The 27,824-nt window shown below is 56.0% G+C and overlaps 1 protein-coding gene across 2 annotated transcripts in view; it reads left to right on the top strand.

The window, feature by feature from the left end:
* The window catches only part of EVL (Enah/Vasp-like), an 81,652-nt gene extending 54,235 nt beyond the window's left edge, over positions 1-27,417 (top strand). The window contains exons 4-14 of one of the 2 annotated variants that reach the window (XM_023205612.1): positions 6,337-6,400; positions 9,406-9,470; positions 11,526-11,755; positions 12,579-12,700; positions 15,680-15,740; positions 19,186-19,249; positions 20,860-20,926; positions 21,022-21,084; positions 24,373-24,439; positions 24,928-24,985; positions 26,885-27,417. In XM_023205612.1, coding sequence (XP_023061380.1) covers positions 6,337-6,400; positions 9,406-9,470; positions 11,526-11,755; positions 12,579-12,700; positions 15,680-15,740; positions 19,186-19,249; positions 20,860-20,926; positions 21,022-21,084; positions 24,373-24,439; positions 24,928-24,985; positions 26,885-26,922 — 899 coding nt within the window. In that variant the 3' untranslated portion in view covers positions 26,923-27,417. The remainder of the gene's footprint in view (positions 1-6,336; positions 6,401-9,405; positions 9,471-11,525; positions 11,756-12,578; positions 12,701-15,679; positions 15,741-19,185; positions 19,250-20,859; positions 20,927-21,021; positions 21,085-24,372; positions 24,440-24,927; positions 24,986-26,884) is intronic. The other variant, XM_023205613.1, reaches the window with a different exon arrangement.
* Positions 27,418-27,824: the final 407 nt, after the last annotated feature.

Genomic DNA, 27,824 nt, shown 5'->3' with positions numbered 1-27,824 from the left:
AGAGACTAACTGGAAACTGAGCCCATCCCTTCCATCCCAGAGGAGCTGGGGGCTGGTGTCCCAGAGCCTCATAAATGTTCGGGGTGGGCAAGAGGAAGGCCCTCGTCAGGAGGAGGGGTCAGTAGTGCCTCACCTCGTCTGCCTGCCTTTGGCTGTATCAATTAATGCATTACCTCAGATAGGAGCCACGCCGCTCCCTGCCTACCCCGCACCCGCCACACCTCGTGGGGGATGGATCGCAGAGCAGGGATTCTCCTCTGTAGGGACTCTTAGACATTTATTTGTTTAGAGGTAGTGCATGATTTGGAAATCCAAAAAGAGGAATATAAGCCCACAATCCCGAGATAGCCACTGTTAACATGTTAGTATATTTCCTCCTTTGTCCTTTAGAGTTGTAGAAATTTGGAGCTGATGATCCTTGGTTCCACCCTTCTCACTTTATAGAAAACAGAAGTCCAGAGAGGAGAGGGACTCCCACACACCTAACTTACTGGCAGAACTCCAGCAAAGTTCACTGTGAAGGGGATTAGTACAAACCAGAACTGTCCGGAAGAGCACAGCCAAGGCGGGAAGGGACTGGAAGACAGGACGGGGACCAAGAGAGGCCTGGAGGGGAGCGCACCAGGGCCGCCAGGCCAGCACAGAGAGACGGCCTTTGTGGTCCTGACAGACCACTGGGGGCAGTCCTGGCAAAACAGATTGCACCCTTTGGGAAGAAGACTCTGCCAGTGAGAACCACCCACCCCGGCGAGGGCCTCGCACTCGATGTCGGACCGGGTGGCTCCCAAGGCTCTCTGTACAGCCCTGAGAACCCGTCCAGCTCCTGGGTTACCTCTCCTGGTGCCACATGGATGGGCATTGAGGCAGCAAGGCCATTGGGTGCTGAGAGGCTGCAATGTGCCACACTCCTGCCCAAGAAGGGGCTCCACCAGGGGGCTCCGAGCTGCAGCTTCTCACACTCATGCCAGGGCTGGACTCCCCTTCTTGCTCTCCCTGCCACTGTGCCCCGCTTGACCCTTCTTCCTCCATGTGTCCTATCCCCCTGCAGTCTTGGTGACTCTGTGGAGGGCTTTAGAGTCCTCTGTTTTAGGGTTGAAGCCTGGCTTAACTGTTGACTGTTCAGAGGCCACAAAGATGCTACTTCAGTTCTCCAACTCTCCAGCTTTCTTATGGGTAAAGTGGAGCTCACAGCAGGATTCCTAGGACGAGGGAGGCTAAACAAGGTGGCATCTGAGTCTCTGGCACAGGATCTAGTACATAGTGTAATAGACACTGAATAAACTTGAGCTCTTTCCTTACCCCAACTCATTGTATTTTCTTTTTTTTTTTTTTTTTGAGACGGAGTCTCACTCTGTCGCCCAGGCTGGAGTGCAGTGGCCGGATCTCAGCTCACTGCAAGCTCCGCCTCCTGCGTTTTACGCCATTCTCCTGTCTCAGCCTCCCGAGTAGCTGGGACTACAGGCGCCCACCACCTCGCCCGGCTAGTTTTTTTTTTTTTTTTTCGTATTCTTAGTAGAGATGAGGTTTTACCGTGTTAGCCAGGATGGTCTCGATCTCCTGACCTCGTGATCCGCCCGTCTCGGCCTCCCAAAGTGCTGGGATTACAGGCTTGAGCCACCGCACCCGGCCAACTCATTGTATTTTCTAAGTGGCACTGCCATTGGTGCTGTGGTATCTCACTCACTGATAGCTCGTGAGACCCAGTCCTCGGCTCAGCCACTATTTCCCGCTCTGGGAGCTTATGAACCATTAGACTTCTGCTATTTTCTCTAAGACTGTGTCACTCACTCTAGTCTCGCCCAGTGGCTGAAGATGCTCAGACAGTTTGCCCAGGGCCAGTCATCCGCATACTTAACAAATATGTATTGCATTGACTATAGGTCAAAAACTATGGTAAGTACTGGGAATACAGAGGTGAGCAAAACGGTTATGTCCGTGGAGTTAAAGTCAGGCTGTTCTGTTGGCCATGCTCTTCCTCCTGCCCTTCCTGGTATGTGCAAGCATGTGTCATGGATCCTGGTGAACTCAGGGACTCACATTCAGAGTCCCATGAGCAGGTGCTCTCCTACACTTGGGCCACGCCTGACCTGGTTCTGTCCTGTGACACGCCTGAGTCTCAGCACCTCAGCCAGGCTATGAGGAAGTGGGAGGGGAGGAGTGTCACCTGCATCTGGCTCATTCTCTGTGAATCCCATAATGTGCGCCCAGATTTTTTTTTTTTTTTTGAGATGGAGTCTCGCTCTGTCGCTCAGGCCGGAGTGCAGTGGTGCGATCTCGGCTCACTGCAAGCTCCGCCTCCTGGGTTCACACCATTCTCCTGCCTCAGCCTCCCGAGCAACTGGGACTACAGGTGCCTGCCACCACACCCGGCTAATTTTTTTTATTTTTAGTAGAGACGGGGTTTCACCATGTTAACCAGGATGGTCTCGATCTCCTGACCTCATGATCTGCCCTCCTCGGCCTCCCAAAGTGCTGGGATTATAGGCGTGAGCCACCGTGCCCGGTCGTGCCCAGATTTTTCCTCTCTTCTATGCCCTCCCTACCCCTTTCCACTACACCAGGACAGCTTTCTTGAAGATGGCAGTACCTTTCTTTGGAATCTTTTGTCAAATCCTTATGTTAGTGACAGATGCTATAAAAGCCTTTTGAAAAGGTACAATACAAAGACCAGGTATAAGCTCATCTCCTCCTTGGAGCAGCCTGTGAAGGGCACATGGCAATTCTTCACGTCCCTGCTTGCAGAATAGCAACAAAGGAGAGTGACCTGCCAAACGCCTGCAGTGTGTCCCAGGTAGAGATGCCACCAGACGGGAGCCGGCCTCTTCCAGTGCTCACTCTCCCCAGTGAGAAGGGACTCAGACCTCCTGGCCCCACTCCCCGTCAGTGATATAGACTGCCCTGAGTCTGTCAGCTCCTGTCCCCTGTGACTGGCCCCCTCACCCCATCTCACCTTCCCTCCCCTCTTGTGTGTTTCTCCCCACCTCATGGCTCCTAAGAGTGAAAGGGCTCCTCTGAGTCACTGCTGTGTTTGGGAGGAGTGGGTGTTTGATGGAAGTTAGACTTGAAGCTGGAAAGTGGGCCTCCAGGACAGCAGGAAGTCAGCTCCTTCCTGAGAATCATCATGGTCCAGCGGGCCCTGGAGCAGGCCAGCCTGGACTTGAGCCTTGGCTGGGTCTCAGCCTCTGTCCTCCTGCAGCCCTTTGTGTTCAGAGAAGAGGTCAGCCAGGGAACCTATGGCCTGGCCTGCTACCAGGTGTGAGCCCTGCCACCGAGGGCTGGACCCACATGACACCAGGAGTGCCCAGTCACCCTGCTCTTGTTTGATGTTGGACCTAAAATTTCCCTTTCTGATTTTCATTTGTCTGTAGCGTGATGGGTCCTTTTATTTTTCCTTTTTTAATTTTTGAATTTCTTCTCATGCTTGTTTCCTATCTCATCCTCTTTATTTTGACTTAACAAAATTTATCTGAGATAAGTGAGAAGAGGATGAGAGTTTTCTTAGTTGGAGTCCCAAGTCAATGGGCCAGGCCCCTGCCTCAGCAAGATCAGCTCCTAGACTCTACAAGCTTGGGACACTGGGGCCAGCGTCACAAACCCTGTGACTTTGGGCAAGTCCCCTCACCCCGAGAACCACCACCACTCATCCTGTGTACTTCAGGGGGCCATGGTGGGACCAGCTGGGCAATGAGTGCATGCAGCCTGTAGAGAAGAAGGTGCTCCATCGAGGGGACCGCACCAGCAAGGCCGCGGGGGCAGAGGGCCACTTAAGCCAGCACACAGGCAGGTTCCTGTCCGACTCAGCAGAAAGATCAACAGTGTGCTTTCAACAGTAATGCAAACAAACATTTCCAGCACTTTATGGCTTACCATATGCTTTTTACTCCTAGAGTGTGTTTATTCCTCACAGCAGCTTGATGAGGTACCACTATTAGCATTAGTGTATTAGGACTCCCATTTCATAGATGAGGGCACAGTAGCTTGCCTGGGGGTGCATGGCTAGGCCGGTGTGAGGCAGAACGCAGGCCAGGTCCTCTCGTGCCCACTGCCTGCCCAGGTTAGTACCTCATGGGAACAAGACAATTAAGATGTGATCCGCAGACCATCATTGCTGTACATTTACTGTACAAAGGAGCGCACCTCAAGGCCACAGAAGGTGACTCCGCGTTCTGCCACTGTGTGCAGAGCCACAGGTCCTGTAGCAGAAAGGTGTCTGAAACTCACAGCCCTGCGACAAAGGCTGGGTCAGCAGCCCCGTGGCTTTAATTTGTCGCTAATGCCTCTGGTCAGCAGAGGGTACCTGGTGCTGGCAGGGCATCATTACACCGCTGCCTCCTCTCTGGACAAGCATGAACTTGGGGGACCCCTCTAAGCCCTGTGTCTCTGCGGCTTACCTCCTAGGTATTTGTTTTCACTCAGGTCAGTTCACCATGACTCCTTCACCTGAACCTTTTTCCCCCAGGGTAAGTGAGCTTGAGCCCCCTCTCCCTTTCCCGACTCAGTTCAGTAGAATATACCAAGTGTCTGATGCCAGCCAGGCTGTGAGGGTGGAGTGCGGAGTGAGACGTGCTCTCTGCCCGCGAGAAGCCCAGGGTCTAGTACAGAAGAGAAGGCAGCTCCCAAATTACTGGAATGTGGGTAAGAAAGCTGTGAGTTTTTGGCCGGGCGCGGTGGTTCAAGCCTGTAATCCCAGCACTTTGGGAGGCCGAGACGGGTGGATCACGAGGTCAGGAGATCGAGACCATCCTGGTTAACACGGTGAAACCCCGTCTCTACTAAAAACAAAAAAACTAGCCGGGCGAGGTGGCGGGCGCCTGTAGTCCCAGCTACTCAGGAGGCTGAGGCAGGAGAATGGCGTGAACCCGGGAGGCGGAGCTTGCAGTGAGCTGAGATCCGACCGCACTCCAGCCTGGGTGACAGAGCAAGACTCCGTCTCAAAAAAAAAAAAAAGAAAAGTGCCTGGACATTGCTCTCATAATATTCACATATTCATTCCTTCTGTTTCTTAAGAACAAGGAGGGAAGAACCACTAAGACCTTGGTCCTCTATGAAATAGGAGGGAATAGGGGTGTCCCCACATCATCGATGTGGGGACATCCTGGGGCAGAAACAAAGCCACTTCCCCATCTAGTGAGGGAAGTATGAGAGCAGCCTGCCCAGAGTCCCTCCCCCGGTCACTGTGACTCTGCAGTTCCCTAGTGACACCTGAGCTGGCAGAGAAGGAACAGTCAGCTTTTTCTTAGGTGGGGGCAGAAGCTTAGCTGTGGCACAGCACAGGAAGCCCTGCACAGACGCCAGCTCCAGCCTCCTCTGAACAGGAGGGCTGCACAGCAGGAGGTCCCTCCTTCAGGGTCCAGGGCAGGGGTGTGGCCAGAAAGTTCCGCACCAGTCCAGAACAAGGGAAGCAAGGGCAGGGCCTGGCTCCTTCCCACCTGCAGCTCCAGACACCCTTTGCAGACAGCAGGGGTCACCCCAGGGCTAATTACATGCGCCTGCGCTCAGACCCACCCAGGTTTTAACTCTGACCGCAACATCTGCCAGCGGTCAGTGTCTGTCCTTTGCTCAGAAAGTGGAATCAGCCGGGCATGGTGGCTCACGCCTGTAATCCCAGCACTTTGGGAGGCCAAGGCGGGTGGATCACAAGGTCAGGAAATCGAGACCATCCTAGCTAACACGGTGAAACCCCGTCTCTACTAAAAATACAAAAAAAGAAAATTAGCTGGGCGTGGTGGCGGGCGCCTGTAGTCCCAAATTCTCGGGAGGCTGAGGCAGGAGAATGGTGTGAACCCGGGAGGCGGAGCTTGCAGTGAGCCGAGATAGCACCACTGCACTCCAGTCTGGGCGTCAGAGTGAGACTCCGTCTAAAAAAAAAAAAAAAAAGGAAGTGGAATCAAGTGGATTTGTTAGGTTTGGCAATCCCCACTTCCCTGGTGATTTTAATTAGAACATCCTGGTGGGATGTAAAGAAGCCAGATTCAGTGTTAAAGGGTTGAGGGGATGGTGGCCAGCAAGAAGGTTGAAGCAGCAAGAAGATAGTTTGAGAGAGAAGGTGAGCAGGGTCAGTAACTGAAAGGGGTAATTTTTAACCATGTGAAAGTTTGGGTCTCATTTATTGGTTCAGAATGAAGAGCCATGAGTGAGAGAGAGAGAGAGGGGGTGATTGAGAGAGTGAGGTGGGGTGAGTGGTGCCCAGGTGTGAGTGAGGCCAGCATTTAAAAAGATTCTTAAGGATGTCTCTTCTGCAGCCAGGAGGTGGGCACAGATGGAGAGCGCTCCAGGTGGGTTTGTTGGGGCCTTTCTTCCTCTAACCACTCTGTTTCTGTGCTTCTCTGCCCACAGGCCCCTCCAGCCAGCGTCAGGTGCAGAATGGCCCCTCTCCTGATGAGATGGACATCCAGAGAAGGTAACCCAGCACCCACAGGGGCCAGGCTGATCATCTCCCTACCGGGCTGGGTGGCCAGGGGTGCCTTCAACGGGTGAGGATGCACCAGCAGCCAGGGCCAGGACTCCTAGAGGCAAACGCTGCAGGAGGGTGCAGGGTGCAGGCCAGACCAGGAAGAAAGAGGGGGCCAGTGCACAGCCGCTAGTCCCAGACACCAAGACCCGGAATGACTGTGGGAGTCTGGCATTCTACAGAGAGTGCTACTCACCTCCAGCGGGACGGCTCTCAGGGTGACCCAGCAGAGCCCAAGTGCTCTCCATTGTCGCCTCACTTCCTCTTCCCCAGTGTAGCAGGAGACAGTCCAGGCATGAGGGATTCAGCCTGGGGGGCAGTCGCTCCCATGGGATGGGGCTAGGGACCATAGGAATGAACCCTTTCACCCCATGACCCTCTCACCCCATGGAGCTTCTAAAGTGTTAGCATGAGGGGAAGAGGAAGGGCCAAGGCTGTTGTCCTGAAATTACAGTCATGGTGGGTCCCCATGGAGCAGCCTCTCAAGGTCACATTGCCCTGAAATGGCAGAGTCAGGACTTGAACCTAGGTCTGCCCTCTCAGCGATGGGTCGTCTGCCTCTTCTGTGTCAAGGGAGGTAGGGCCCGGCCTGGGCCTTCCTCTCTCAGCTTTGTCAGATAGGGAGTCAAGCTGCAACTCTCTGTGGCTACACTCAAGTCCGGTCCTGGACTAGGAGTCAGGAAAGCCCGAGTCTGCCCCCACCTACCCCTCTCACCAAATGGCATGGGACTTATCCCAAGACCTCCTCTCCTCTGGCCTTTTCCTAAGACTGAGAAATGAGTGCCTTGCAACCTTGGGCAAGTTCCTGCTCCAAGCCTCAGTTTCCCGATGTGAAGATGGTGTTGGCTTTGCTCTGCCTGTCTCATCCACTCACCCTCAGGGCTTTTCTTACTGTTGTCCCCATGAGCCGGCTGAAGCCCAGAGAATGGAAGTGATTTGCCCAGAGTAACCAGGGGGTCAGGCAGAACCCAGACTGGCAGTCAAGTCTCAGTCCAGCTGCAGCTCCCTGCCAGGACCCCAGGCCGGCCCTACCCGCAAAAAGGCGTGAAGGAGTGAGCCACCAGATGCCAGGTGTAAGCGTACAGGAGTGGATGGCCGCTAAATGGGTCCTTCATTTCTCTCGAAACTGCTTCAACACCCGCAGTGCTGAATTCTGTACCCCAGGGCCCAAACCAAGCTGTGTGGGGTCACTGGCCGGCCGGGAATGGGAGCACCGCCTGGCGGTCGGGGTGTGAACAGCAGGGGACATACCCACAAACACATATACTTGCCCCAAGGCAGGACCAGACACAGACACACACACACAGACACCTGCCCCAAGACGAGACCACACACAGACAAGCACACATCTGCCCCAAGGCAGGACCACACACACATACCTGCCCCAAGGCGGGACCACACACACACACACACAGACGCACACCTGCCCAAGGTGGAACCACACACACACACACACGTGCCCCAAGATGGGACCGCATACAGACACACACATAAACACACATACACACACCTGCCCCAAGATGGGATCACACACAAAGACACACACACACACACACCTGTCTCAAGACAGGAACACACACGCGGCAGGGGAGACTCTCGCTTGTCCCACGCCACTTGATTGGAGGCGGGCAGGGGCAAGACTTAGTGAGGCAGAGACTCCAAGCATCCAAACAGTATCATGGGTTCAGACGTGACTTGAGTATTTTTCACACATTGTCATTTTACCATGGTTTTCCAGGTGTGTGGCTCCTGCTGGAGAGGTTTCAGCAGTTTGAGACACTAATATAGATGCTGCTGGGAGCCTTTCAGACCTTAATGCTAAAAGGGGCTTTTCCTTTTTTTTTTTTTTTGAGACGGAGTCTTGCTCTGTCACCTAGGCTGGAGTGCAGTGGCGCGATCTTGGCTCACTGCAACCTCTGCCTCCTGGGTTCAAGAGATTCTCCTGCCTCAGCCCCCTGCGTATCTGGGATTACAGGCGCACACCACCACACCCAGCTCATTTTTGTATTTTTAGTAGAGATGGGGTTTTACCATGTTGGTCAGGCTGGTCTCAAACTCCTGACCTGATCCACCCGCCTCACCCTCCCAAAGTGCTGTGATTATAGGCGTGAGCCACTGCACCCGGGCATTCCATAATGTTTTAGTTAAGGCATACACCCTACAAGAACCCCATGAAATAGATGTTTCTGGCACTCCCTCCCACCAAGCCCAGAGCTGCCTTCAGAGCAATCCTTAACCCTGTGTTTCCATAGCAGGTGTTCAGTTTGTACCACACCAGCTGAGCTCTTGATGCTGTCTGTGGCCTACATGATTTCTTAAGGTGCCTCCCACTCCAGAACTCTGTCCCTGGATTCTGTGGATGTATCTGGGGCTCAGTGTCCTCATTCAGCTTGCGTTGAAGAGCACCCTGAGGCCACCCTGCCATAAGGAACTGGGATGTGAGTGTGCCACGGCGTACCAAACGGCCCCCGAGACGAAGGCGGGCCTGGGGCCAGTCTGTGGTGAAGAAAATGAGAAGTGTAGCCTTTGTGTCCATTTCCGCTGGCAACTAAAACACACCTGAGAACTGTGCCAGGAAAAGCTTGGCCAGGTCCTAAGAACAGGCGTTCCTGAGACTGGGTCTGTTGAGGCCACAGGCCCCCAAAAGCCAGATGTGCTCATCTAGCCCAGGGAAGAGCTTGGTCACTCTAGGGAGTGGACTCACATTGGCCTTCCATGAGGAGCTCTGTGTTCAGTGTGCCTGAGACTCAGGAGACAGCCGGTGCTCCCATTTCGGGAGCTGGACCCAGTCACATCCCCCTCCTGTTAAGTAGAGGCAGCTGTGGCACACAGGGGTGCTTATGGAGCACTGGCGAAACCTGACTCTGAAGCCGGGGCCTGCGGGCGCAGCGCAGGCACAGAGTGTGCTCTCCAGCGTGGAGAAGTCAGACTGCCCCGCTGTGGTTGCTTTTCAGACAAGTGATGGAGCAGCACCAGCAGCAGCGACAGGAATCTCTAGAAAGAAGAACCTCGGCCGCAGGTGAGAGCCCCCCTCCCCTAGGCCGACTCCCAAGCTGGTGCTGGGTGGCAGCCCCTCCACGGAGATGAGGCCCAGGGACACACGGGGCGCTGTGTGAGTAGCTACGGGGAGCCTAGGTCTCAAAGCGCGACCGCCACTTCAGATGGTGAGGGTAGCAAAGAGAACAGAGCAGAGGCTTGGGGAGTCTGCTCAGCTGGGTCTGGCCACTGCCCACCAACCTCCTCCGGAGTGGACATTCAGCCAGCACTTCCCGTGTCTCAGGCACCGTGCTAAGGGCTGGGGACATGACTGCGACTGCAGATGCAGTTCCTGCCCTCAGGGAGCCCACTGTCCAGTCAAGGAGACAGCGAACCCACCCTTGCCGTGTCACATAGCGCACACTGTGGCAAGTGACGAGCAGGTGCTGAAGGCCCACCCTGGGTCCGGGAAGACTTCCCGCAGGAGGTGCTGCCACACGTCCATCTTGGACGTTTGGTGGAGCTTAGCACGTTAAAAGAGAAGGACAAGGGTTTTCCAGAAATTGTCATGTTCACTGATAGGCAAAGGACTGGATAATTTACCAAGTGCTTTCATGTTCTTTGTCTTGTTTCATTTTCTCAAACACCCTATGAAGTGAGCAGGTAACTATTATCCTGTTTACTGATGAGAAACCCGAGCCCCTACTGGTTACAGGAGCGCCCTGCTCGTGAGATGCTGACTGACCCCATCACCCCCACCTAACTGCTGCAGGTTTCCTGCCCCCCCCACCGGCCACTCTGCATTTCTGATGCAGGTCTGACGCCGTCATCATGTCGTGCCTTCCCCATCACTCTTGGAACAGCCTGTGCCCGCCCTCTCTCCCTCTGGTGCCTCAAGCACTTTCCATCCTTTTCCTCCTTCCTCACACTTTGCCTCCCCCTCTTCACCTAACTGAACCCCTGCTCTCCAGTCATGTCCCAGCTCTACAGTTACTTCTTTTTTTTTTTTTTTTTTTTTTTTTGAGACGGAGTCTCGCTCTGTCGCCCAGGCTGGAGTGCAGTGGCCGGATCTCAGCTCACTGCAAGCTCTGCCTCCCGGGTTTACGCCATTCTCCTGCCTCAGCCTCCCGAGTAGCTGGGACTACAGGCGCCCGCCACCTCGCCCGGCTAGTTTTTCATATTTTTTTAGTAGAGACGGGGTTTCACCGTGTTAGCCAGGATGGTCTCGATCTCCTGACCTCGTGATCCACCCGTCTCGGCCTCCCAAAGTGCTGGGATTACAGGCTTGAGCCACCCCGCCCGGCGCACAGTTACTTCTGTGAGGAAGTCTTCCGTGAACTTCTGGCCAGGCTGGAGCACCTCTTTGTATGCCAGCATGGTGCCGTGTGCCTGCCCTTGGTAACACTTGTCAGCTTGCCACAGTCCTCCATCTGCATTCACCCGTGCAATTTGTTGACTGTTCCTCACAGGCTGTGAGCACCCTGAGCAGAGAGCTTGTGGCTGGTTTTCCCCGGCACCATACCCAGCACCTAGCACATTGCCTGGCACAAAACAGGCTCAGGCAGCACTGGCGGAGGGGGCTGGATGGATGATGCTGGAGCCCAGCACTCAGCATTGCGCCCTGACCCACGCCCCCAGTTGGCCCTGGGACCACAGTACCTGCCACGGCCTCCAAAGACCAAGTGTCAGTCACAGTTGGATCTGGGTGACTAGCTTCTGCCTAGAGGATGCTAGGTTCTTAGAAGGAGCAGAGAAGAGAAGAGGCACAAACTGTAACCAGACAGCTTCCTCTCCCCCTGGAAAAACATGATTGGAGCAAGAGGAAATTGCCTGGGCTCAAGGAATGTTAAGCAAATAGAGGACACTGTGGGTCCAGCCAGGCCCCGGAGTACTGAGGACACCAGAATAGGGAATAATTGTGCTAGAGCCAAGTTCATCCCATGGGGGCTTCCTGGATGAAGCAGGCCTGGAGCTGTTCCTCATCCCTCTGAGGAGCAGCCTGCCCTCTGTCCTTCCTCTGGGGAACCTGAGCTGAGAGCAGCAGGCTTAGCCCCCAGCTGAGTGCTGGAGCTGGCTGAGCCTCACTGTTGCGTTTCAGGGCCCATCCTCCCACCAGGGCATCCCTCATCTGCAGCCAGCGCCCCCGTCTCATGTAGTGGGCCTCCACCACCACCACCACCCCCAGTCCCACCTCCACCCACAGGGGCTACCCCACCTCCCCCACCCCCACTGCCAGCTGGAGGAGCCCAGGGGTCCAGCCACGACGAGAGCTCCATGTCAGGACTGGCCGCTGCCATAGCTGGGGCCAAGCTGAGAAGAGTCCAACGGGTAAGACCTCCTGTGCATGGGGCGGGAATGGGACCAAGGGACGCTTATGCCATCTGCAAAGCGATTGTGTTCCTTCCCCTGTCTGCGAGACGCTGAGCAAACTGCTTCCCTGCCCAAAGCTAGCTGGCCCTTGGCCCCTTTTTCTCAAATAAGAAATCGCATGGGACAGCAATTTGAAATTATGAGGTGCTTTAGTTAGCCATTGAGCCTCACATTGACCTTCATGCGTGGGGCAAGAAATATGTCCTGCTTTAGAGATGAGGAAGTGGAAGCACAAAGAGCTTGAATAATTTGCTCAAGTCATACCGTTTATAAATAGCAGATTTTGGACTCAAGCCTGGGTCTTCTGAATCTAAGTCCATTGCCCTTTCCACTGTACAAAGCTGTATCCTGGCAACTAGGTCCACCTGGCTGTTTCTTCCCTAGCCCTTGCTCATATGTTCTGGAACTGTGCTTGTAAGAATAGCTCTGATACAGACCTTTGGCTTACATTGTGTTTCCTTCCCACAGAACAGTCTCTTCTCCCCTCCCTCCCTGCCACCATGTGTCATGGCTGGTCTTGGCAAAGACACTGACCATGAGCCTGCAGGCCTGGGGCGTGTCTGCGACCTGTGTGGCCTGGGCTGGTCCTTGTCCCTCCGTTGATTCTGGTTTTCTCCCGGTGGGGTTGGGGAATAATGGACTAGATGGTCCCTGAGGCCCCTTGCAGTGCTGCTGCCATAGGATTCACACGCACACAGTACCCTACATCGCCTCACGTAGTTGCTGCTCCCTGTTCTGCCATCAGCAGCAGAATCTAAAACGTGGCCTCCTTTTTCCTCAGCCAGAAGATGCATCTGGAGGCTCCAGTCCCAGTGGGACCTCAAAGTCCGATGCCAACCGGGCAAGCAGTGGGGGTGGCGGAGGAGGCCTCATGGAGGAAATGAACAAACTGCTGGCCAAGAGGTAGGTCTCTACACTTCCCGAGACTTGTTGTGCCTAGTGGGAAGCTCCTGGCCCCCAGTGCTGCACAGAGAATCCTTGCTTGGCCCCAGAATCTTTGTTCCCTGGGTTTAGCCAAGCAGGGGAAACTGTCACTTAAGTTTGCCCTTCCCAAGGGGTTAGTGTGAAGCAGCAAGCCCACAGGAGTCCTCTAAACTCCAAATCCTTCATTTTAGCTCAGCAAGTATTTCCTGAAGCATCTATCATGTACTAGCCCTGTCCTGAGCAGAGATAAATTTGGAGACAATTTCAGAGATAAACGCAGGAAAAAGAACAGTCCTTGCTCTTAAGATCCTAACAGAAATGAGATGTGGCCACAGTGGTCGAGTTTGCAGAGGACACTCTGGTGAATGTGTGGTGAAGGCGCCCCATCCTCCAGGGTTCATTATGGAGGACTCAGGAGGAGTTATGAAAGGTAGGAGCCCAGAGAGCATTGCCCTGAGCGACAGAGAGAGAGCAGTTCCATCTACATCCCGGCCGGACTCTAGGGCCTGAGACCTGGCCATGTGTGTCTGCTCGCTGCAGCAGGTGTGGCTGCAGCCTGCCATCGTGTGTCTCTGCTGTTCCCCAGATGAGACCCGAGCAGGTGGGGAGGTCATCCAGGTCTTTCTCAAAAGGGATACAAAGCTTGGATTTTATTTTAAAATATGACTTGGCATCAGGAATGTGCTCACCTTGGACTACCAATATCGTGGCTCACCTAGGCACCAGAGGGCACAGGAGCAGGCCTCTCCTGCCAGAATAGAGGAAGCTACAGCAGGGACCCTGTTCCCTTGGTAACCCCACCTCCACCCCCTGCCACTTTGTTGCCTTCTCCTGGCCCTCCCAGCTGCCTTCCAATTGGCTGACGCAAGTGAGAACTCTGTGTGTGCCCAGGGTCTTCACACTGCAGTCCTAGTTCCTCTCATTACCTTCCCGTGGCTCCACGAGGATGACGCGAGATGACAGAGGCCCACAGGTGCAGGCAGCTGGTGTGGCACTTCGTGGCGGGGACACAGCCTGGGTTTCCTGCCAAGGGCCTCTTTGCGTGCATCACAGATGGCAGGGAGGGGAGGCTTCACGTGTTTCAGGGGACAGCAAGGTGGATCCGCAGCACGGGCCTCGGTGTGTGTAAATCGCCAAGACAGGAGGCAGGCTTCTGAGCAGTTTCCTGTGAGTGAGTCCAGGTGTGCGGGGCTGACAGCGGTCACAAAGAGGCGAAGGGCTCCACGGGGGAGAGGCCGGGAGGGCTCACAGAAGGATGAGGACGTCCTGTGCTGTAAGGGGGACAGTGGGCAGAGTTAAGGTAAAGCTGGGAAGGCCGACGCCCCCTGTGCCTGGAGAGCTAGGTGTGGAGGAAATGGACCAAAAGTCCGGCTGGAAGAGGGAGCCTCCTGGTGCAGGGCATCCAGTTCCACCTCAGAGCACTCAGAGGGGAGGATGGGCCACAGAGAAATAGAAATCGTTTTGGAGAAGAAAATATGAATGCTCTCCCTGAGTCCTAGACCAAACTGAGGGGAAGCGCCTTTCTGTCTATTGGAAAAGGCCAGTATTGCCAGGAGCCAGTGAGATGCCAGATGCTGGTGGGAGAGCCAAGGCCCTCCCGAGAACACACATGCTTTGCATAGCTCAGCAGGGATCAATCAGGTTGCTCTTTGAAATCCACCTTAGTGATGGCTCCTGGGTGGAGCTGACGATGACAATGCCCTTGCCAGGTTTCTTTTCGTGTTGGTTGTCTCCTGCCTCTGAGGGCATGCAGTTGAGTCTCTCTGCCAGTAGTGGAGGACAGGAGAGAAATAACCATGGACGGAAAGCCCTTGTTTAGCAGCACTTTCACAGACACTCCTCCCGCCGACACCCCCTGCCAGCGGGTGGCTTGGTCAGCGTTCTAAGAGATGGGACGCTGGCTGCTGGGGGGCAGCTGGTGAGGTGAAAATGATCCTGGCTAGGCCAGTTAGGAGACTCTGACACTCCAGGAAGAGATGATGGGGGCATGCAGGAAGGTGTCAAAAGTAAAGACAAAAAGGACAGGCGGGTACCCAGATTTAGAGGTAGAACTGACCAGGCTGACTGTTATAAGAAGCTGGTGTCAGGGGTGGTTCCCTGGTTTCTGGGCTGAGGGACGAGGTGGGCAGACCTGTCCTGAGATGAGAGCTAAAGAAGGGGCCCCTGCTGTAGCTGAGGAGGCTGCCAGGTGAGCCCATCACAGACAGAGGCCATGGCCCCTCGCCACACCTCAGACCAGCTCCATGCTTGATGGGCAGTTCATCTCAAGTTGAAGAGCCACAGAAGCCTATCTCTGGGGAACACTGAGGGTCTGCCTGTGTAGATCTGGGAGGTCAACAGATACCACTGAGGCCAGAAAATATGGGTGAGGTTTTAGAGTACATGAAACGGGGATTCATACTGGGGAGGTGTGCGAACCGACTCAAGGGCGTCACGTGGACCTAGTCCAGGGCTCCTCTTCTGAGCATTTCCAGGCTCTGAGTGGCATTCTAGATTGGGGAGGGCGTGGCTGGGTTAACTGAGTTCCGAGACACGAGGGCCTTAGGGTGAAAGTGTCCAATGTCCTGACCTGTGTGACAGACTGCAGCCCAGAGAAGTGCCTCTCTGTCCCATGTGGCCAGGTCTTCAGTGTCCTGGGAACAGAGCACGCCCGCCTCCCCTCCACCCCTCGGACACTGCAGCTGCCACCAGTAGAGCTAAACAGACACAGAGGCATCTCGCCGTCTGCCTAAACCAGTTTCGTGTCCCAGGCCATGAGCACACAGAGGGCCTGGACATTGCCTGGGCCTGGCTCCTCACCAGACGGGGCCTGGACAAGCCGCCTCCTTCACACCGTCATTTTCCCTCACAGGTTTATCTGAGGACTGGGGTGGGTCTGGCAGGGAGGAGGCAGAAGAGTTCTGGGACAGTGTGAGAATGTGAGGAGCTGATCTGTATCTTCCCCTTCTCTGTGCCTAGGAGAAAAGCAGCCTCCCAGTCAGACAAGCCAGCTGAGAAGAAGGAAGATGAAAGCCAAATGGTGAGCAAGCAGCCTGCCCCATCCTCAGGCTTCCCACTGAGATCAGTGCATCGCCAGGGAGGCTCTCTGATCTCAGGCGAGGCCTTTGGGACCTGCGTGGGATGGGCACTTCTTCAGGTGATTCACAGGAGGGCGGAGGGTCTCTGCAGCGCTTGCCCCTGCACCACCCTGGCCCCAGCGACAGGCCTGCCCTCACTGAGCACCACCGACCAGACACTGCTCCACCCTCGGAGCTGCAGCCCGACAGGGGAGAAACCTGGTGCCCTGGCACTGCAGCGCAGGGCTACTTCGCCTGCCCAGGAGCCCCGGGGAGCACAGACCAGCCAGGGCCTCGTTGGGGCTGGGACTCCAAGAGTACACTGCAGTGGGGCACGTCTGCCAGAAGCCCAGGGAGGTTTTTGTTTTCAAATGATTTCTGTTTCTAAAGACCCCTCTTCCAGCAGGAGCTTCAGGTGAGCTGTGGCAAAGGAGCCCTGGACCCCTAGCTCTTGTCCTTAGCAGGCAGCCCAGAGCCAGCCTGGCTGCCAGAACTCCCAACATCTGCTTCCACTTAGGGCAGCTAATTCTCTTTTCCTCTGTGTTAAGCTTTTCCTATAAAAAGACTGCTACTGACAGGGCTAAGATTAGCCTTAACTACAAGTGCCTTAAAGGTTCCACCTCAGTGCGGAATGAGAGGAAATACAACTGCCAGGGACCGGAGTAGGCTTCCTGCCCTGTCCTCCCATTCATCAGGGTCATGCTGGTGTTACCCTGAGGCTAGAGCCCTCCCAGCTGATCCGCACCTCTCAGCCCCGTCCTGGGCACATATGGGTCCCTTTGCCCCACTAGCCGGCTCCCATTCAGCCTGCACTTCTCTGCATAAACCTTACTCCTTAAAAAACAGCCTCCCGGCTGGCGCAACACTTCACAACTATAATCCCAGCACTTTGGGAGGCTGAGGCAGATGGATCACCTGAGATCAGGAGTTTGAGACCAGCCTGGCCAACATAGTGAAATGCCATCTCTAGTAAAAATACAGAATTAGCTGGGTGTAGTGGCACATGCCTGTAATCCCAGCCACTTGGGAGACTGAGGCAGGAGAATTGCTTGAACCTGGGAAGCAGAGGTTGCAGTGAGCGGAGATTGCACCATTGCACTCCAGCCTGGGCAACAAGAGTAAGACTCCGTCTCAAAAACAAAACAAAACGGCCGGGCGCGGTGGCTGACGCCTGTAATCCCAGCACTTTGGGAGGCCGAGGCGGGCGAATCACAAGGTCAGGAGATCGAGACCACGGTGAAACCCCATCTCTATTAAAAATACAAAAAACTAGCTGGGCGCGGTGTCGGCGCCTGTAGTCCCAGCTACTCAGGAGGCTGAGGCAGGAGAATGGCGTGAACCCAGAAGGCGGAGCTTGCAGTGAGCCGAGATTGCGTCACTGCACTCCAGCCTGGGCGACAGAGCGAGACTCCACCTCAAACAAAAAAAAACAAAAACAAAAAAAAAACAACAACAACAAAAAAAAAAAAACAGCCTCTCGACCCCCAGGCCTCACAAGCTCTTCACTACTTGATCCCAGCCCTGGTCTTCTCCCCAGGCCCTCAGCACAGGCACGATTGCTTGTTCAGACTCACTGTCTCCTGCCAGATCTTAGGCCCTTGGAGGGCCAGGCCTGGGCTGCTCACACGTCCACCATTCCCGTACCTGGCACATGCTGTGGAGTTTAGCCAACTGACTTGCCATTAATTTCTGAAATTGCAGGCCACAGGATAATCACAGACGTCAAAATACTGTGGCCTTGTTCCAGCCACAGGCCTGGGGCTCTGAAGACATTGCTGGCCTTTCTTAATCAGGTGCCAGTATGTTGCAGTCCCAGCCCCTGAAAACTAAAACTCTCACTCCTCTAGCTCTAAGAATGGATTTCAAAGCCCAGGGGCTTCTAAAAGAGGAACATTCTTGAAACCTTCAACCCCAAGGATGGCACTCTCCTCCTCAGACCCCTGTCTTTTCTCTCTTATTGTCGATAGTCCCCTGGCTACAGCTGGTTCTTGTTTGCCATGGTCCCTTCTCACACCCGAGACTAGCCTCTAAAGAGAGCAGGGCCTTCAGAAGATCCACACACCGAACAAGTACAGTGGGAGGGGAGAGACGCTGATGGCCGGTGCTCATTTTCTTGTGTATGCTTCCCGGCATTTCACCAATTCTCTGCAGTGAACATGCACTACGTTTATCATTAACAGAGAAGAAAGAAGGCTTATCTGAAAGACGAAAAGAGCCCCAAATGTGGAGTCCGGTGACTCTGGCAGGCACTCTGCCATGGCAGAGCTGGCCGTGGGCCAGTGGAGTTATTGCTCAAGGACCAGTTCTACCACCTGAAAACCTGCACCCAGGCACGCCAGGCACGGCTGCCTCACGGACTGTGACTGCCAGAGGAGGGATGCGAGCCTCTGTGCCCAGGACCGGGGAGTGCTGTGGCCACCTCTTTCCCAGCCTAGAGTCGAAGCATAACTTCCCTTTTAAGCAGGGAGGGTTTAAAAAAAAAACATACGAGAAAAGATAATTTTTGAGTGACTCTGATGTCACCCTATATAGCTTTCATCGTGGCCCCCACACGTGTGTGTGGATTGACATAATCTGTTATTCAGCTGTCTTTAAAATGAGGAGGCCTAAGGACCTCATCCCAACACCTGCAGCCTGGCACCTGCTTTTGCCTCTCAACCAGAGCCCCCCAGGACTTACTCATTCACCACACAGATACGCAGGGTGTTCCTGATAGGTGCCAGGCCTCTTCTCGTGTGGGGACGTAGTGAGCAGAGGAGACAAAGCAAAGACCTCTGCCACGGTGACAGAGGTTCTTTGCTTCGAAGTGGAGTGACACGTCAGGCTGGGAGGCCGCCTGTCAGCAGCTTGAATGCTGTGCCTCCTGCTCCATCAAGTGGAAGGGTTACTCTTAATACTTCATCAGTGGCGCGTGCTTGATACTGAAAAACCGTCCTGACGCATGTGCCGTGCATGATGAGTGTTAGGTGTTCCACTGCTGGGTGAACACGTCCACTATTTGAGCATTGCCACAGACCTATTGCACGGGCAGGTGTGTGTGCTGCACAGGGGAGCAGGCCACTCCACGGGGTGCTCACGAGAAGTCAGCCAGATGACACAGGAGGCATCCGGCCCACGGGGGCTCAGGGCTTGGGGCTGTTGAGGGGCAGAAGGAAGTTCTGCGTCACCCTGCAGAGAACCGGTAGCTCCCTGCAGCCTTCCCTTCCCCAGGTTTGTCCACTGGCTCGATGCACTCCCCACTGAGATTTTGAGTTTTCACTTTTAAATATTTAATGTTTTGCTAATTATAAAAGTCATGTGTGTTCACTGGGGACATTTGGAAAACTGAGGTTTTATGAAGTGTCCAGTGATGTCCTGTCCTGGCCCCAGGTGGCCTTCCTAAACAGACTTCCTTCTTCTCCGTTTTAGGAAGATCCTAGTACCTCCCCCTCTCCGGGGACCCGAGCAGCCAGCCAGCCACCTAACTCCTCAGGTGAGAGGGTGCCCCCCGCTGGCCCCACTGAGGCATGAGGTCTCAGAGTTGGGTGGGGGGGACCCTTCTGAGAGGACCCTCTGATCCAGCCTCTTTAGTATGCCTGAGCAGAGGGCCAGGCCTCCGGGAGGCCCAGTTCTGAAGGGTCCTCCAGAGCCTCCCCCAGGAGCCTATGCGGGAGCACAGGAAGTGCTAGAGCAGACCCACTGTGAGGGGTCCCCAGGGTGACCTGCACGTCACTTTCCCACCAGGACCCTGAGTCCCGCATGAGGGAAGGCACTTGCCTGACAGCCCATCCCAGGGTGGGAGTTTGTGTCCAGGGCTCCTGAGGCTGGCCGGGGCCAGTGCTCTTAAGCAGTGTCAGTGTCAGGACTCATGTCTCCCGGTGAAACACCAGCTGATGACTGACATTACAGAGATGGCAGTAGATCTTGCTCCACCCGAAACGCAGCCCCTTCCCTGGCTCAGGTTTCTGTCTGTCTAAGCTGTGGCAGATGGGAGGTAATTAGGAGAGTGTGATGAGGCTTCGCAGTGGGAGGAAGACCCCAGGGTTGTTCATTCGACAACCATTTTTGCAGCACCTGCTCTGCGCCAGGCCTGTGCTTGTGAGCATAGCGAGGAGAGGCAGGGGCATCAGGCTGCCCTAGCTGGGCAGAGGAGGCTCTTGCCAGCTGTTCGTGTGTGTCTCTCGGGCATGCTCGGGTTGGGTGTCACCTCCCTGTGAGACTGCACCCCATGTCCTCTCCTCCTAAGACTTTGCCTGGCATGTTGATCTGCCTCCTCTGGTTGATGAACATGATCAATGCCCTGCCCTGTTTGCTTCTTCCAACAGTCGTGAGTGGGCTCCCTGGTTCCCATCTGTGTGGAAAGTGGTTTGCTCAAGGCCACACACCTGGGACATGTCTGTAGCCCCAGGTCTAGTGCCAGCAGGCCCAGCGCCTGTCCCAGAAGGTGGCTTTGTGGAAAACTGCCTCAATCCCACAGTTGGTCTGCAGGGTGCCAAGGCTCAGCTCGGGGCCAGGCAGCTGCCCCACTACCCCTAGAGATTTTGTCTTCTGCCTCTGCTCATCCTGCAAAGTCAACAAATCTTTTTAATGCAACAAATGCAACAAATCTTTTGGAGTAGAACAAAATATAACCCAATACCACTTACCTTAAAAAAGAAAAGACAAGCCAGCCAGAATGGGACAGAGTCACGCGCAGCATTAGGGGCAGACTAAGGAGCCCTTCAGTAGCAGGTGCCAGGCTAAGGGGCCTAGCCGCCGCACCACATGTGGGAGCAAGGCTGTGCTGCGATGTCCAGGGAGGTCCTGTTTGCTCACCCTGTGGCTCCGGTCACTGGGTCCCTTACCAGCAGGCTCACGTTCCAGAGAGACCTGGCACAGTGAAGGGCTCAGAACCAGGTCACAGGTCAGGGTCAACCTGACCTAGGCCATGGGGGACTGAGAACAAGGAGCCAGGTTTTGGCTCGACTCAAATCAGATCTTCCTGCCACGGGGCTCTGCACCCTCGGCATGGGTGCGGGCTTCCTGTTGGGATGTTTAGGGGATTGGGGTGGCTACTGAGTCCTCTCAGCTGTGAGGTTCTTCATCCATGAAATGAATTAACAGAGGCTGGCCGGAAGCCCTGGGAGCGGAGCAACTCGGTGGAGAAACCTGTGTCCTCGATTCTGTCCAGGTGAGCTGCCCCGGGAAGGCCTGAGTGGTGAGGCTGGTGGGGCAGAGGTGGGCGCTGGCGCCGATTCACATGTCTGTTTCATTCCATTGCCGTAGAACCCCGTCTGTGGCAAAGAGCCCCGAAGCTAAGAGCCCCCTTCAGTCGCAGCCTCACTCTAGGTACCGAACAACCCTCCTGCTCACATGTTCCCCAGGGTTTGGGGCTCCTCTGTCCCTCATCCCGTGACTAACACCCTTGCACCTTGTCTCACATCCTGGCACTTAACAGCTTGCTCTGGGAAGGTGATCTGTTCTTTCAGACCCAGGACCTCGGGTCCTGGCAGCTCCTCCTCCTCCCTCTGAGGGCAGTGACCAAGGAGGGCAGTGACCTGTCCACAGAGGTAGTGCAGGGGGACCAACCTGGAGTCCCAGCTCTGGACTCACTACGTGTGACAGTGGGCAAGTTAGGGGACCTCTCCAAGCTTCTCTTTTCCCCCCACAAAGTGAGGTGTGTTAACTCCTGCTGCACAGGGCAGTGGTGGGGACAGCTGTGCAAACAACAGCTGGACATGGAGTGTGGTCACTAGCCAGGGCTGCACACTGCAGTTCAACTAGTCCTATCTGTGGCCCTGAGCCCCACCCCTTTCCTCCAGCCCAGAGTCCTTCCTCTGCGTCCAGCACACACAGCCAGTTTCCGCACAGACATGCTGACCATATTTCCCGAGTCAAAAGCTGGCATGACAACATGATAGAATATTTGGAACTGAGGTTGCCCAAAAAGGCAGAGGCAGCCAGCCACATAGTATGTGGAGGCACATGTGGCCTGAATTAAAGGCCTCTAGAACCTGCATCAAGAATGTCTCCATTGCCACCACAAATTGAAGGGAAACCACTCTTGTCACAGAGCAGGAGGCATTGAAACTGGCCTTGCAGAGCTAAACAGGTGGCGAGCAGAGCAGAGCCTGGCCTGGCCCTGGCAGCAATGCCAAGACCAGTACAGGTGGACAGAGATGAGGTGGTCTTAGCGGTCAGCTGGGGTTTGTCGAAGGCTTATGGTCAGCCGGGCCGTGTGCTGGGGACAGTCCCTGCCTGCAGAGAGCACCGTGTGATCAAGGCCACTGTGGTCCTGAGGGGTGCTCTGGAGAGGGCGTGGGTTACATGGTGGAAGGGACAGGGTGCTTTGGGGAGTGGGGTAGGGCAGGCCTCTGCCGGGAGCTGGCATTTTCGTTGACCCGGACGAGGAGGAGTCTGCTGTACGGAGATCATGGGGACAGCCTTCCAAGCAGAAGGAAGGGTAAGTGCCAGGGCCCTGAGCCTGCAGCCACCCACGAGCTCTCCCACACCTCGGAGTAGACAGCAGGCCATGGGGCAGGGGAACGGGGAGGGTGAGGAAGAGGTGTGAGGGAGCGTGGAGTTAGAAGTTTACATTGTATTCATGGGCAGGGCCGTCAGGGAGCTTGAGGCACAGGGTGCCATGATGGTGGCTGGGGAGGGGAAGGCAACCAGAGTGGGCAAAGCGAGGGCCCTGGAGCAGGTACAGCAGCAGGGGGAGCCTGCAGCGCTCCCAGCAGACCCCGCCATGTCCTGCTGGTGCAGCAAAGGCAGGCTGCCATGTTGTGAGTGGCCAAGGGTCGCTCACTGGGCAGGAACATTGTCGAGGCCATTCATGCTTGGAATAGGGTCTCTTTTTAGCTCTGAGACAAATCTGTTCTCTAATTTCCAGTTGGCTCCAAGGGGAGCGTGTACCACCACCCCTCTGGTGTGTTGCATTGCTTAGGAAGCCTGCTGTGTTTCTCGCTAGGTGGCTATCAGGGCTGCAGATGGAGAGGGCCAGGGCCAGGCGAGGTGGAGCAGTCAGCCCAGGTGTCCCAGCAGTTGTTGCTGGAATAGGGTCTGGAACCCACAGGAGAGGCCTGAAGGACCCAGGGGCCTCTGGCTGGATGCGTTTGACTCAGGACCCAGAATTACAGACCTGTTTAGGGCTAGGCTTGGCCTCTTTCTTGAGCTCATCTGGAGGGTGTGGGAACACGCATTCTTCATCCTTATTCTCCCTGGCTGTGGGCCACAGTGGTCCTCAGAGTCACCAGATGGTCCTCATCTGTGCCCGTGACCCCTCAGCAGCCAAGGCTGGCCCTGCCAGATAGATGTGTGTGTGCCCATGGTCACACCCAGGGGCTCGTGCCACCTACGTTTCCCTGAAACCATGGGCTCCAGCCTCCATCCTGTCCATGTGCGAGGGAACTTGGGTCCCAGCAGTGTGTCTTGCAGCACCAAGTCACATTGAAAAGACCAGATAGACAAGCATTTTGCCAAGATCTTCCAGGGAAGATGCATATGTGATGCATTAACATTCAAATCAGGCCGGCACTGCGCTCATGCCTGTCATCCCAGCAGTTTGGGAGGCCGAGGCGGGAGGATCACTTGAGCCCACGACTTCGAGACCAGCCTGGGCAACACAGTGAGACCCCATCTCTACAAATAAAATTTTTAAGAAGTAGGGCACATGCCTGTAGTCCCAGCTACTTGGGAGGCTAAGGTGGGAGGATCACTTGAGCCTGGGAGGTTGAGGCTGCAGTGAGGCATGATATGCCTCTACACTCCATCCTGGGTGATAGAGTGAGACCCTGTCTCAGATAAATAAAAATAAAATTCAAATCAGTTACCTTAGTTCAGAAACTTTTCAAAGAAGTAGTCCATGCAAACTACCTCGAAAGAGCAAAACCAGCCAGGTGCAGTGGCTCACACCCATAATCCCAGCACTTTGGGAGGCCCAGGTGGGTGGATCACGTGAGGTCAGGAATTCGAGACCAGCCTGGCCAACATGGTGAAACCCCGTCTCTACTAAAAATACAAAAGTTAGCTGGGCTTGGTGGCTCATGCCTGTAATCCCAGCTACTTGGGAGGCTGAGGTAAGAGAATCGCTTGAACTTGGGAGGCAGAGGTTGCAGTGAGCCAAGATTGCACGCCGGCTCCAGCACTGGGGGTGCTGGTGTGTGTCAGGAGCACGCCTCCAGGCTGGTGTCAACTGTGCAACTTCACATTGTACCTCTTGCCTCTGCTGCTGCTTCCCCGAACCCCAGCTCAACCTGGAGCATGAGCTCCCAGCCTGAGGAGGAGGCTGTCGATACTGTTTTTCTTTCCAGGGAGGCAGCAGGTGGGTGCGATGTTGTCGCTTAAGTTGCCACCTCTGTGTAAGAGCTCTCTGATCAGAAAGCGGTTTCTTTGTTGACCCCAGCCAGCCTTGGCTCTCGGGTTGGGAAATATGGTCACAGTATCCATGGAGACCTCTCCAGGTAGAGACTGCGTCTGAGGTGGCCAGAGTCTGAAGCAAGCAGCCTCTGTGGAGCGAGGGGAGCAGGTGGGCCCAGCCTGAGCGGGGCCTCTGCACAGCCAGCTTTCCCCCACACCCATCTCCAGCCAGGGCACCCACAGGCCCTGCTCCCACTTACCGCACCCGCCCTTTCCCAGGATGAAGCCTGCTGGGAGCGTGAATGACATGGCCCTGGATGCCTTCGACTTGGACCGGATGAAGCAGGTGAGCGTGCCCTGTGCCCTTCCCTCAGAGGCTGAGGGCAGCCAGTAGGCTGGGGACCGTCTCTGACCAGCACAGCCAGGCAGGCCCTGGGGGCCCACACGTGGCTCCCAAAAGGCCAGTCAGGGAACAGCCATGGAGGAAAGGGGGTGCCCAAGCCTGTCCTTCGTCCCCAGCCCCTGCCATCACCAGAATTAGGATGTCCCTCAACCTTTCTGGGCACCTCCCTCAGGCCTGCCTCTGGGGCTTTCTGCCCTGAGGCAGCCCTTAGCTTCAGTGGTGTCTACCTGAGGGAGGTGGCGGCAGGATTTTCCCAGGCCTCCCACACCGTCCCCCCTCAGCGTGGGAAGGGGGCCACGAGGAGACGAGGGTGGCAGATGCAACTCTGGAGAGGCCCAGGAGGCCCCGAACCCTTTGGACATAGCCCAGCCCAGGCCAGCGTTTCTGTCTCCACTGCCTGTCCCTTCACCTGGACGCTCCTCTCCCAACAGGAGATCCTCGAGGAGGTGGTCAGGGAGCTGCACAAGGTGAAGGAAGAGATCATCGACGGTGAGTGGAGCCCCAGGCGGGGCCACAGGATGAGGGTCCCTGTCACTCAGGCTGGGTTCCTGCAGTTTTGAGCTGGAGCCCATGCTGCACTGGGCCCTGTGAGAGATTTCATTCTTTTTACAATCTCTAGTTGAGGAAACAGGCTCAGGAAAGCTAAGTGGCTTGCCTAAGAATCTGTAGCTCCCTGGTAGTATGACACCTGAATCCGACCTTCCACATCCCTGTGCACCTTCCTGTGGGAAGTGCACGGAGGGGAGACCCCAGCATCATTCCAGAGCCAGGTCTGGAGGAAGCCACCTGAGCTACTGTCGTTTCACCCCCTGGTGGTTTCTGTTGCCTTCTTGATACTGCCACCGCCAGTCACCGGTGTTGGGGTTCTGAGGGGACCACTCTGCCTTCCTGGGGGTACAGGGAGACCAAGCACTACAGAAGCACCTTCCAGGCCTGAGCTCGTTCACAGTCTGCCTGGCCCTGGACTGGGGAGCAGGCGGGGAGCAGCCTCTGGTTCCAGACCAGGGCGGGTCTCAATGCATCACATCCGTCCTTCTGGTTTCCACCAGAGCCTTTGAGCGCACTGGCTCAGATCTGCAGCCAGAGGAAAAAGGGGAGTCTGGGCAGGGCAGACTCAGCCTAGGGACAGAGCTGTGCAGCACAGCCTGTGCCAGCTCCCCCACCTGCCTCCCCAGCCAGGGTGACGAAGGCTGACACCTGGGTGTGTAGCTGGGTCTGGCCCCCAGGGCATCGCAGTGACCTGGGCAAAAGGGTCCCACAAGCACACGGGTGGAGGCTGATGGCAGAGGTAAGAGGCAGGTGGGAGTCCAAAGACCCGGGCTTCCTCCCGCAGCGGGCCCACCCTTGTTTGAGCAGAGAGCACTCAGTTCCTGTTTGTCCAGTTCCCCTAAAGGCCTGGGCTGGGGAGATAAGGAGTTAACAAACGAGGGGAAGAGGCAGCCTGGGCGATAGGCAGGCACCCAGCCGACTGGTCACACCACCTTACTGCTGGGCGCCATCCGGCCCCAGGCCTAGCTGGGTCAGAAACTCGGCCCACCACAGCCCCTCCACCTGCCGTGGGTGCAGCCCCGGTGGAAGCCACCCTGGCTGAGAGCCCGGGGAGGGGGCATGGGCTGGGCCAGGGGCTCTGAGAAGCCGCTCCCTGTGGCTGGGGGATGCCTGCCCCCACCACCCCTCACCTTCTCCTGGCTGTTGGCGCTTGGCCCAACAAGGTCCATGCAGGGAGAGGCCTGAGCTGACATAGAGGAGGGGGAGTCCGGGAGGGGATGGATACCAGAGAAAGGAGGGAAAGGCCCAAATTTGGGAGGCAGGGGGTTGGTGCACGAGCTTGGGGTGGTGAGGAAGCCGGGAGGAGACAAGAAGACAAGAGAGGCCCCGCCTCTCCCGAGGAGTGAGCAGAGCCAGGGTGGTCCCTGGGGTCCAGGGCCAAGATTTCCTGCTGACCCCTGCAGGAGCTGGAAGGGCGGAGCCTCGGCCTCCACTATGTTGGGGGAAGGGCTCCCGGGCCCCCGGCACCTGGACACCCACCTGTCCAGAGCCTACAAAGACCCTGCGTCCCCACACAAAGCAGCTCCTCACACCAGGGTTCCAGTGCCCACCACTCCTCAGCAGCAATGGAGGCCACAGGCAGGGCATTAGCCTCTGTCTCCATGCCAGGCCCTCCCCTAAAAGGGCAGTGACAGCAGGGTCCGCCGCAGGAGGAACGGCAGATAAGACCCAAAGCCTTTTGTCGTCACCCCAGAGGTCTGCGCCGTAGCCTGGGTGGGGCTCCGTGGAGATGGAGCGGGACAGATACCAGGCAGGTCCACACCACGGGTGCAGGGCCCTGATGAGGAGCCAGGCTGCACCGTCCTGGCTGCACCTGAGCTGCCGCCCCCTGTCCCGCAGCTATCAGGCAGGAGCTGAGCGGGATCAGCACCACGTAAGGGGCCTGCCTCGCAGCGCTGAGACGTCGAGTCCATCCGGCGACAGAGTACAGCCAGGAGCCCAGCCAGCCCCAGACTCCAGTGCACCGGAGCACACACAGGAGCCTGGGCGCTCTGCCGTGAAACGTCCTGACCTGTGACCACACGTTACAGTGAGGAAACCAAGTGCAACTCCTGGGTTTTTTAGATTCTACCTGACACAGAACACCAGGTCTGCTCATCTTTTTTGTGTTTTATATTTGCTTATTTAAGGTACATTTCTTTGGGTTTCTAGAGAGATGCCCCTAAGTCACCTGCTTCATTAGACGGTTTCCAGGTTTTCTCCCAGGTGGCGCTGTTAGCGCCTCAGCTGGCAGTGACCGCCAGCCCGGCGTGGCGCCACTGCACACCGCAGAGCTGTCCAGGCGCAGCTCTGTCCCCAGCGCTCATGGTGTTGAAACTGTCATGCACCACGGTGTCTGTGTCCACACAGTAATAAACAGTTTACTGTCCGCAGCCTCGGGCTCAGGCCTTCGCATTGATCCTTCACGCTGCAGGCTGGGGATGCTCCTTTTCAGGGAAGCGCCCAGGACCACGGTGACCAGGGGCGTAGGTAGGTGCAAGGTGGTCGTCTTCAACAGGAACCTGGGCTCAAACATTCCCAAGCCCCGGGAGCGTGGGCTGGTGTCCTGGGGCTGGGCTTCAGGTCCTGTCTGTAGGGAACTCCCTACGGGACCCCCAGAAAGATGGCTCTTAAGTGCATTCTGATGGGCAGGGCCCCGCGAGCAACCTGTTCAGGGCAGGGATGGACTTGGGACTCAGCAGGCACCAGGCAAATGCAAGGCAGCTTTGCCTTCTCGGCCCCACAAAGTCCCCTGGGAGGACCACCTGGCCTGCGATGGGCTGTCCCAGGCCCTTGCCCT

Source organism: Piliocolobus tephrosceles, chromosome 6 (assembly GCF_002776525.5).
Source record: "Piliocolobus tephrosceles isolate RC106 chromosome 6, ASM277652v3, whole genome shotgun sequence".
Lineage (NCBI taxonomy): Eukaryota > Metazoa > Chordata > Mammalia > Primates > Cercopithecidae > Piliocolobus > Piliocolobus tephrosceles.
Note: the sequence above shows the minus strand (reverse complement) of the source record. Positions and strands in the feature narration are given on the sequence as shown.